Source organism: Lagopus muta, chromosome 2 (assembly GCF_023343835.1).
Source record: "Lagopus muta isolate bLagMut1 chromosome 2, bLagMut1 primary, whole genome shotgun sequence".
Taxonomy (NCBI): Eukaryota; Metazoa; Chordata; class Aves; order Galliformes; family Phasianidae; genus Lagopus; species Lagopus muta.
This window is the reverse complement of record NC_064434.1, coordinates 58,036,739-58,048,796: the sequence shown is the minus strand read 5'-3', so window position 1 is coordinate 58,048,796 and position 12,058 is coordinate 58,036,739. Positions and strand designations below refer to the sequence as shown.

The window sequence follows — 12,058 nt, the reverse complement described above, 5'->3', positions numbered from 1 at the left end:
CTGTTCGTTGCTGCCCAGAAAGGTCGCCTTGTTTGGCAAGGCTGCTGGTGCGTACCACACAGCTGCTGTACGCCTGTCACCAGTGCAGCCACAACGCAGGAACTCATGCGCTGAGAACAGGGGGCACACAGTACTGCTGAGATGACTGTCACAACCTCACACCCTCAGCAACCCCGACCTTCCTTCCAGCGAGCATTGCATTTGGGCTGAGCGATGTTGGCCTCGTCCCCTCTGAGCAGTGGCACACTGACTGCTCCTGCGCAGCCTGCACCTCGGAGGGGAGCTGCCACAGGACAACTGCTACCATGGAAACCTCACCTGATGGCCTTTCTGAGCAGCTCGCTCCTGCTGAACACTGAACGCACGCTAGCACAGCCCCACACAAGGAGCTGATAAACCATGGGCATAAAGCCTCCATTCAAGATTGCAGATTACTAACACTAATGAGTGCCTTCAACGTCGCAATTCTAGTAGTCATTGTTCTCGTCCAACTTCATTATTAGATAAGCACAGGGAAGCATGCATTAAGATTTACTTAGGAGTGCAAATCTAGATCCAATTTAAGACCCTTTCAATGCACAGGTATGAAAAATGGGTTGTTAAGGCAAAAATATATCGGGGAGAAAAAGTTTAAGGTAACACTGGCCTGACTACTTTTGAGAAGATAACATGAACTTTGAAGCTCCCCATGTTTTGGTTCTGTGGCAGTCCTTCTGGATATAGCAGTGTTTTTGCAAAGAGGAGTGCGTTAGGGGTCACACAGCTCACTTTGCCATTGGTTAGAACTGGTAAGAAAAAAGGAGTGGAGATATTCCCACTTGTATTCAAATTAAAATGTTTTAAAAAGTGGTGATTTTTGGAATTTTTCAACCAGCTGGTGTAGGAAACAGAAAAAAAAAAACAACAGAAATTTGAAAACACACTGTTGCTTTGTTTTCAAAACACCTGTCAAAACCTTGACTTTGTAGCTGTTTTTCACTTCTAGTATACAGTAGATGTTGTATATCTCATATATCAAAGGAATGAGTCTTCCTGTCTGCCATTTTTCAATCAGTCTGTCTGAGAAAACGAAAACTGTGCAGAGAAGATAGGTACATTTACTCTATGGCTACTGATCTTTTGTTAATGAAGAAAAGCAACAAATTCAAAAAACTGTGGGAACCTTGTGGTTTATGCCTCACTTTGAGCGATGCAACTGTTACAACGGCATGTGCAAATCCTAGTTCTGGTAAAGGCAAGCTCAGTAGGTAGATATCAGAAGATGGCTGTGACAACCGAAAGGGATTGCTCCCTCATGGTGGCTACACGGCTGCCAGCTATACAACTCGAAATACACTTGCACAGGCATCACAACTTGCTGGCTCCTTGTGGTCTGAATTATGAGTCTCCATCTGTTTCCTGCCCAAGTTGAGTCCTTCAGCCAAATCTGCAGCTAGACAACAATCAGTACTATGTGATCTGAAAGCAGGAACTGTTAGGCAGGGGCCTGTAGAGCCTTTCTTCAGAGCAGTGAATGAGATGATATGCAGTAACAATGCATGCCACAGAATCACTGAGGAGCTCCAAATGCTCTTCCTCGTAGCAGAAGAAGCAATATAGCAGAACTCAGAAGCAAGACATTCAGATCTGACAAAAGAAATATCTTTCTGTGTGATGTCTAATTAATGATCTACCTAGCTTGCAGTGATATGTCACTGAAATCAAGATTAAAAAAACTTCCTGGAATAAAAGTTTGATAGGACCTTGTGTTTGTTTAATCCAGTCCTTTGTTGTAGGCACTATAATACAACTCCAGCAAGCTTCTGAAGTCAGGAGACTATACAAATAATAAAAATGCATACAGTTATGCTTCAGTACAAAGTACAGAACACATCAAGACTGAAGGGTCCAAACATCCTTTTTTTCTTTCATGGTCTTTAGATGAAACCTTCCCTTATAGGCTGTTTTTTCCAAAAAGGCCTTCTGAATCCTCTCCTGGAGCATCTGACATTAGCAACAGTCACAGCCTTGATACATAACTACACTGATCTACTGTGGTAATGCCTTTCTGGGTATTTCTTGCAGCAGCTCTCACAGATCCTTTCCTACATCTTCTGTGCTATCCAGGTTTTTGGCAACAGAGGTAATAGAAGGCCAATTCTTCAGTCTGAAATACATTGAAAGCTGATTGTTGTGGCTACAATTTAACAAGTGACAGAATGTGGGTATTTTCTATGCTTTTGTTTCCTGATCTTTCCTAGTATCACTCTCCTTTTCTGCTGAAAGGGGGAACTTTACTCAGAACTGTTAAATTGTAGAATATCTCCTGAAGGAGGTGATAGGCTTACAGCAGCTAAGTCATTGAACAAATCATTTGTGGGTATAGGCTAGGGTTCAACCCTGTGCTTTCAGACGCTGGAGCACAATGACCCAGAATAAAACTGTTCTACTTTTGATTTCTAACACTGAAAAAATGATGTTTAAGGAAATTTTCATCAATTCTCTTTACATTTTTAATTTTTGTTTCCAAAGACATTGGACAGCTTTTCTACATCTAATCAGAATTGTTACATTCTTGGCCATCTCAAGATGGTGGCCTCTTTATATTCCCAGCCAAACAGGTGTAAGCTAGGAAGGAGGAATCTACAGGAGGAATTTATACTGGTTAGGAATTTTAAATACTAAAATATAAATTCAATAGACAGTCATCAGGAAATGAAAGAAATACTCTCCACCTCTTCCAATTTCTTATGCTGGATTCTTCGCCAGTTTGAGTGTTGCCGAAGAATACAAGGGTCAATAGGACTGCACTACTGATATGGAATGGCTTGTGCAGTCAGAAGATGTCAAATCACAGAAAACTGCTCCTGCAAAGAATGTCATGCAAAACATACGCAGCACAACATAGTGCCAGCATTCTCTGTGATGAACAAAGATTAGGAGAAATTTGTGTGAGCTACAATGACAGAAACTCTGCAGATTTGGAGGTTGTCTGTTTTGATAAATAATATTTAATTTTAAATATAGCAATGGTTGCTATGCTTTCTTGAGCTGTATTTTAAGGAGATGCACAAGCAAGTGAGAATGTATTATCTATGCATGTCATCTGTACTGACTGTACTGTTACTTTGAAACACTTGATATGGAGGTGGAGGGGAAACAGCATGCAACAGTCCATAATGGCTATGTCAGACCTATCACACTGAGGATTCATGAAGAATTCTCCTCCTGAAAGCACTGTTTTTCTCCCGTTCTTCTTGTAGGTAAGGTACAGGGAATGCTAATTCCCTGGCCTATTTTTGCTTCTTCTACTTCTGAATCTTTCCCGTTCTAAGTAGTCCTGGCTTCAACTCTCTTCTTTTTTGCATTGTCTCATCCACTTACAGGCTGAGGGAGCTGGGAGAAAAGAAGGCTGCAGGGCAGAGAAAAGAAGGCTGCCTGGAGAAAAGAAGGCTGCAGGGTGACCTCATTGCAGCCTTTCAATACCTAAAGGGAGCCTACAAACAGGAGGGGAATCAACTCTTTGAAAGGGTTGATAACAGCAGGACAAGGGGAAATGGTTTTAAGTTGAGAGAGGGGAGATTTAGGTTGGATGTCAAGGGGAAATTCTTTACAGAGAAAGTGGTGAGGTGCTGGAACAGCTGCCCAGAGAGGTTGTGGATGCCCCGTCCCTGGAGGTGTTCAAGGCCAGATTGGATGGGGCCCTGGGCAGCCTGGTCTAGTATTTAAATGGGGAAGTTGGTGGACCTCCATGTGGGGGGGGGTGGAAATTCATGATCCTTGATGTCCCTTCCAACCCGGGCCATTCTGTGATTCTGTGATTCTATGATCCATCACCCACCATCAGCCTTCCACTCTGATTTGAAAGCCCATCTCCCTCTTCCCCTCCAAGCTTTTTCCACTTGCACGATTTCAGCTTGATGACCTATTAGATGCACATTTCCTTGCCCATGCTCTCTGTTAACCCTCTTTTGCTTGTCTCTAAAGGATTTTTAATTTGGTCTTTGCCAATCATTGATTCACCTGATCCATGCTGAATTTTGCTCTCCAGTGCTTGCTTGCAAAACCATGTATGGCCCCTTCTTGACACACAGAGAACAACGCACCCTGTGTAGCAGACACATGCTGGGTTTCCTACTCCATCTGTATCAATCACTTCCATACTCTTTACCCTTCTCTTCTGAGTTACAGTGTTTGTCCTAGCATTCCTACCCTTTTGCCAACATATTCTATTTCTGACCTTCCTCTCCTTCTACAGAGAACCACTAGTGGAAATCCTACAGCAAAACTGACTGCAGCTATTTCAAATTCATTACAAATTCTCAGAATGTAGATTCATTTCTTTTATTCATTCAAGAAGAATTCAGCAAATCATCCCATGTAAATGCTTTCCCTCAGCAAATCTACAGAGCTCTCACAAAGCCACTTAAACTTTATTTTCAAAGAAAGGTTTAAAGATACCTAAGGTATTTAATTAGATCTATCAAAGAATGAATCAAGTCCAAGCTTGGCACACATGGAGGCAAGTCCTAGTGGATTTGAGATAGCAACAAGAGAGCAGACCAAGTCTTTTCATCCCAAATATGTAGCCTACCAATTATGTGAGCAGTGGAGTCAGTCAGATTCTTAGGGTCTGTTTATTTGGCATCCTCAAGCACTCAAAAGCAGATGGAACAAGAAAGCAATTTTAAATAAATGTGTTCATCTCAGTTTATTCTAGGGACATATTAGGCTCTGATATTAGTTGCCATGAGGTCATTCGTATTGCAAGGAGCAACACATTTCTGGCTCTTTTCTGTTCCTTGACAACCAACTCCATACTCTCATTGGCAGTATTTTCTGGTAGTACTGGCAAACTCCTAGGATTTCTTAGTACAGTCTAGATTTAACAATTGAGTACAAATTATGACTTTTTCAAGCCATAGTAAATAAAGCCAACTGGTCTTTCCCATCTTATCCCATGGCCTAGATCCTTAAAGTCCATGTGTGGAGTGGAACAGGCAACACAGGTCTGTGAATGTTGTGCCTGGGCACAGTTCCTTGAAAGCAATGCAGAGTTCTTCTTCACAGGCAGTGCATGAACTAAGTGTGCCTGCCCAAACGCTCTCCTGACTGAAGGGATAGAATTTAAAAGAAAAAAGAAAAGAAAAAATAGAAAAAGTTTTTACTCTTCTATTCTTCAAGATCAAATAACACATATAATAGATCTCTGAATATTGTTTAGGTGATATCAAGTTATTTAGCTATATTATTCTAACTTTTGTGATTCTATTCAGAATTTGTCTGTTTTCTCATTTATCAGACATACAAAATAAAAACTCCCCATTTCACTGTCCCTTCCATACAAGAAAGATTCAGCTGCACATGAAACAAACCAGAAGCTCTTCCCTAGCTACACTTGAAAAAATGCATTAACAAAATGTATACACCTTTATAGAACAAAATGAGACTTGATACATACATTGTGCAGTACAGTAAGAAGGTTTCATCTGTGGTGGGAAGAGTTCAAAATTCAGTGGTAAAACATTGAGAACATATGATTAGTAACTTTCTCAATTTTATATTGAGAAAGCTTCAGAAAAAACAGTACTGCTGAGGGAAAAATGACACAGCAGACTTCTGACTTTAAGGTCAAAAAATATAAACCAAGAACTATGCACCAGCAGGGGATCTGAGGGCAAAGATGCAAAGGAAGGAAGTTCCAAAAGGCTGCATGTAACTAGGTCATTGGCAGGTGTCATCTCTTTCCATTGCACCACGCTAACATTGAGGGGTCTAAAGTGTACGAGGGCAGCAAATCCTAATTATATAATTACAAATTCTCTAAATGATTATGGTAATTAATTCTGTGATTACCTAGCAGTAGGAAGATGGTGAAAACTAGCTATGAAATGTAGGCACACTCTGAGGTGGATTAAAAAAACCACACTTTTCATTCTTCCTCTTGGTTTCTGTGAACACCAGATACACTGTATTGATATCAATGAACCAAGACTTAGCTTGCAATATCAGCCAAATCTTAGACAGAGGCTTCAATAACATTGCAGGCTGAAGATGCAGTACTTGCAGATGGTACTGTGCAGCCTGTGTCTCCCTCCGGTCTTCCCCATAAGAAGACCAAAATCGTTTTCATAAACATGGAAGGAGGGCAAGGACTGAAACTGCAAATTTTAGCAGGATGACCTTTAGATAGAATAAACCATTGTCTCACACCATTTTCTGAGGAATTACAACTTAGAAGAAGGCAAATTGCTTGAGAGCAGGCCTAACATTAAGCAAAAGCAAAGGGAGACGACAGTAGCCTGTTACTGGGTATCTGCTTAGTAGTTAAACATCTTTTTCCTGTGCTTTATTTGTCCTAAAAGTTCCTGTTACATTATACTTATAGCTGTAGGATGTAGATACACTGTATTAAGCAGGATCAAGGCATGCGAGTATCACACCAATAATGTAACAGTTTCTTAAGACATCTCTGGTTTTATTTCACTTACAGACTAGACTGCTTCAATTTTCTGTTTAATTGAATGCTATCCCACGTGTCTACTCAGGTGATTATGAGAAAACAGGCACTATCACCAGGTCAGATCACACGTACAACAACTCGGCCATCCTATCTCTAGGCATCTTCGGAGGAAGGTGGTAAATAAACAGCTGTTATGTATTACCATATATGAGTTAAAAGAACACCCTTTCTCCTGAATAAATCATTACATCCTTTTATGTATGAGACTGTCCTTATCTTAAAATTGCAAATATCATTCTTATTTAAGAAGGATACGTGTTTGTAAATGTAAATGGCAGAATGACTAGCAACTTGGGACACAGCATCCCACTTCAGCTGGATTACTATCGTTTTATGGTCACTTGATGTTGTTGATGTGTATGAATAACAGCTTTTTTTTTTTTATTGGACCAAGGAGAAATGTTGCATAGTTTGTTTGCAAGAAATGTTGCAAAGTCTGTGTTCCTCTCTCATTAGTCAGACCTCACTTGACTGGTCAAAAAAAAAGTATTATCCATGGTTTTGGAAAACATCCCCTGAGCTGAGGGAAGTAAACAGGAGGTCATGAAATGTATGTGGAAAGGATAGACAATATATGGCATCAAAAGAGCACTGTTAGCAAAACAAAGGTTTAGTGAAAGATGCAATGTCAGATTGACCAAAGTAGATTAACTTTGTCACATAAGACATAACGATTTTAATGTTGCATAAGAAAGGTTATTGCTGTTTAGTTTTTTCACAAGCATTTGCATTTTTTTAAATAAACTGCAACGTTTGGATTACCAGCTTATTCTGCAATCAGTTTTACAGAAAGAATTTATGAACTAGTAAAAGAAAAAAAGGCAGCATTCTATCTATTCTGTTGCCGTGTAAATACTAATGCAGGAAATCATTTGCCTATTCCCAATTTTATTTGATAGAACAAACCCCTAAGCAATAAAACCAAGGTCCAAGAAAAACATTTAGCTTGAAAAAAAAGGTCAAAAAATGTACTCTTGGAAAGACCACTGCTTACATGGGATTGTTCAACAAATTCCTGTTGTGTGAGGTTTGGCATATACTTTCTAAAAATATAAGCATCTGGGGAAACCAGACAAAGCCCAGGTCTTGGACCAAACGAGGCATGCAGCGTGAATCTGTTAGTGATTATATCCATAATGAAATATGTGCCCAAATTTAGCAGTACAAAACCCCCAATACGATTTGAAAACACAGCATGTACAGCCCTTACCATAAAATATAGCCAACAGCGAAGGTGCACACTGCAGCCAGTCCACAGCTCCTGCTGGGATACTGATGATGTGTTGTTCTCATCTCGATTAATATAAAGGGCAAAACTGTTGTATGCTAAAAAACAAAACAACAGGGGAAAAACAGGTGATACAAATGATTCTCATTACTTTTCCATGCTAGTTTTGCAATAAGAAACTTATTAATAAAAAATGTAAAGACAACTTCTTGATGGTTACTAAGAAAAGGTAAAATGACTCTATAAAACAGGTCAATAACCCGAGTGCTTAATATTGCTTCTGTAACATCCAATTATTTGAGATGGCAGAGGAAAACTCAGTGAGCAGAGCATGCTTTTCATATTGGCCAAGAATACAAGGGGAATGTTCACTATGTGGAACCAGGATGTGGCATGAAGGGACATGTCCTAAAGGAACTGGGTCTCTGTCCCAGCTCAGCCCTGCAATAGCTCTGTGATCTTTGCCACATCACTTTAGTTATTTTGACCATTCGATACAAGAGGCAACGCACTTGATTTTCAGAGGCTCTAGGCATGAACAATGCCAAATGAATGAATATAAACATTGGTGTTTAATGCTTCTGAGAATTAGGCTTAAATGTATCTCAACCTGGGGTCTTGAAAGCAGGACATATTTTCAAATGATAGCCTCAATACCTTTGTTCCTCCATCTGTAAGGCGGGAACAGTTATCTTTTTTTCGGAAAAGTGTTGTGAATCCTAGTTTGTTAGTTGTGCAAAATGGTTTTAGATTCCCAAATGAAACATATGAAAGTCTATCTCAGTTGCAGCTGGGATGGAATTATCTTCTTCAGAGTGTCTGGTGTGATGCTATGTTTTGGTTCTATGAGAAAAACAATGTTGATAACACACTGACAGCTATAGTTACTGCAGAGACAAGGCCATTTGCAGCAAAGAGCCCAAGTAGCTGGGAGGGAACAGAATTAGGACAGCTGACTTAAACTGGCCAGAGGGATATTCTATACCATATGACATCAAGTGGAAGGAGTTTTGAAGGGGGTGGGAGTTCATCTCTCTTCTGCTTCTCGGTGAGCTAGTTGGACTTTGGTCAGGGGTGGTGTTATATATGTTGTTATATACATCGATACATACATACATATTTGTTGTAATTATTACTCTTTTCTCTGTTCTGGTAAATATTGTTATGACAACCCACAAATTCTATGTTGTTTTTCTTAACTCTCCCCCATCCCACTGGGAAGAGGGAGAGAGAACAAACAACTGTGTGCCGCTCAGCCGCCTGCAGGGTTAAACCACAACAAAGCCAAAGCTATAAAAACCATTTTCAGCCACTTGTCTTTATTCAGCTGTGAAAGTCCTTATTTTGTCATTTTTCCATACACATTCCCTATACTGTCCCTTCTGAGAAGGTCTGTTCATCCAATTAATGTCAGCAGAATGAAAAATTGCATCTAGCCTGCCCCAACACTTGACATCTAGATCTCAGAGTGCTGGCAAGCATGAAAATATACATCAGCACAAGCATGTAATGAAAAAAAAAACCCCATAATTTCTGAATATAAAGCTCACCTATAACTGGCATTACTGGGGAGTCTAGAAACATATCCTGCTGGGCCACCTTGCACACATATTGTGTGTGGAAAAGGTTTTGGCTTGTGTTGGCTATAATCTGCCATTAAATATTAGATGGGGACATGTCATTCTGGGGAGTGATGGAGGGCTGGACTGGTGAGTTTGTAGTAGTCGCAAGAAAAAGAAGGCAGGATGGACATGAAATAGCAATATCTCTGAATGGATAATAGATTCAAATGAGAGGAAACAGAGTGGGGGTACCGAGCCTTTAACAAGCATGGAGAAGGAAGAACTGTTTGGCTGGGAAATGATAAGATGATGGAAGTGCTCTGGCTCACAGATGTAACATGATTTGAATTGGGTATCTGCTCTGATTTTCACTACATTTGTAATTAATGACTGGCATTTGGAGAATGTCAGGTGGATAATACAGCAGTTAGGGGAGCTTTCAATACCTTCATCTTTTAACAACTTCTTCACCCCCATCCCTTTAAACAGCATAGAACAGCATCAACGGAATGCATGGATATTTTACAAGAGGTCAGTGAGAGAGGTGCCACTATTAGAGGAGAGGTCTATTGATGGTGCAGTACCTTCAGAGTCCATTAAAAGGGACTGACAGCAATGCAAGACCTGAAGATTCACTTCTAAGCTTGTGCATCTGGATAATAAAGGTCTCTAGACAGAGAACAGTATTTCAGGCATAGCTCCCAAAGCCACACAGCACTAGGCTGCTCAAATGTCTCCTGCCCCTGCTCCACAGCCTCTTCAGAGGTGCAAACAGAAGGCAACAAAGACTTTCAAATCCAAAAATCACCCTTGATAACTCCTGTATCGTGTATTCCTGTGATCCAGCTACTTAGTCTTAACTGCTCTTAACATGCATGATGACTGCAGAGCTTCTGAACTGCATTTCACAACTGAAATGTTTGTCACTTCAGGTACTTCTTGCCGATGTGCTCTTCACTGATGATAACAACTCAATAGCTTGCCAATTAAAAAGTAGTTAAAATAATTTCACTAACAGCTGTCTAAAACAGAATTCTTTTCTTCTTTCCTTTCTTTTGTGGTTATATAATAAAAGAGGTCATTATTTTCCTAAATTCTGCCCTTTTCTAAAGGTAAGGAAAAAAGAGGATAATGAGCAATAGCACAGAAGAGTTCATGTACAAAACGCTGTCAAAAAGCACAGTGCAATTACAAGTGTGAGGATTAAAAACAGACATGTATCTTTAATGTCAACGAATTACAGCAAATGTATCTGCAAACACTGCAGTTCTAAAAATCCACACTTCAGTTTTAAGCAGTTCTAGTGAAACTGCCACTTAAAAAAGCTATTGCAGATTCTTTACCCCACATTCAAGAAAGACCTAAAATTCCTTTTCTTACATCTCATCTTCTCCAAACCTGAATTTAAAAAACGCAATCTTTTGCAAGCAGGGATACCTACAGTCAAACAGAACCGTCTCGAAACACTCTGGGGCTGTAAATATCAAACATGAATCAGACTGATCCTGGACAAAGGCCTAGGAAAGGTGAGTAGGGCTCAAATGCACTGGAGTGAAACCCACCAGGAACAGGAAAGCTGCAGAAGGCCAGAAATGCCACACCCTCTATCTTTTTTTGCCAGAAAGATGCCCAACTTGTATCTCGTTGACTGATCCCATTCAATCATTGTCATGCTTGGTACAGTCCTGGGAAGGACAGCAGAACATTTCTCACCTTGCTTGTCAAATAATCTCTAGGGGCTTATTTAAGGGAAGTATTAGGAAGTTCAAATAACAGGGAGGCTTAAATAGCGAGAATGATTAGCCACCGTAGCAGAAGCTGAGATTTGGCACCATTTAAAATCTTAAAGGGTAGCTTTATAATTAGAGTATAATGACTAGTACAATACGATAATGGTAGTAAACTGCTAGTACAAACAAGTAATACTACAAGGGTAAGACATTTTTATTACCACCAAAAAAAAAAAAGAGAGAGAGAGAGAGAGAGAGAGAGGAGCTTTCGCAGCTCAATATGACTGCTAGGTTTTCAAGCAAACCTTCTCTGCAGAGCAGAAAACTGTAATTTCTTCCCCATTTTGTACTTATTCCTCAGTGCTGCTTCCTGAGGTTTGGTCACCTAGAAGGGAGGAAGACATTTGAGTTGCTGAACCTTCACCTACTGGTAACAATGCATGAACATAGAGAGGAGTCAGGTTGGTTCATGGAGCCCAGGTGAAATTTGCAGGAAGGATATCACATGGGAAATCTGATCCAGAAAACACTCTGGAGACTGACTGCAAAGGAGCAGCCTCCGAATAAAGCTGAAATAGCACACTGCAAATCCCAGCCGGCAGTTGGGTCAATCCCCCAAACCACTGCGACTGCTTTCTGAGGGAAACTGCTTGAAAGGCACGCTCACTAATGAGTCTTCAAAAAGTACTTTTAAAATATGCCCCATCCTTCACATGTATATATGTGCCTAATGACATATTAGACTAGAAAGTCACATTACAGATAGGCTGCGCAGCTGAAATATTGGCTTGACAAACTGAGATTTGATTGAGGACTGTACTTCTCCATTCTAGGAGTTGCAACTGCAACAGGTAGCTGAAAGAAGAGATTTTATGCAAATGAAGTGCATTAAGAATGAGTTCTGTAATAATCTTTAGACAAATTAAATGCTTGCTCTTGAAAGCCTAATTGTATGCTTTATCTTCCAACTAGCAAGTGCTGGTTTTTTTATCACTGTTTTCATCAGTACTTTGCCAAGCCTTTTTTCGTCCCCTAG

The 12,058-nt window shown here is 40.2% G+C and overlaps 1 protein-coding gene across 1 annotated transcript in view; it reads right to left on the bottom strand.

The window, feature by feature from the left end:
* Positions 1-12,058, bottom strand: part of AIG1 (androgen induced 1) — a 118,479-nt gene that overhangs the window by 5,582 nt on the left and 100,839 nt on the right. Inside the window, exon 4 of the mRNA XM_048934930.1 lies at positions 7,713-7,828. Coding sequence (XP_048790887.1) covers positions 7,713-7,828 — 116 coding nt within the window. The remainder of the gene's footprint in view (positions 1-7,712; positions 7,829-12,058) is intronic.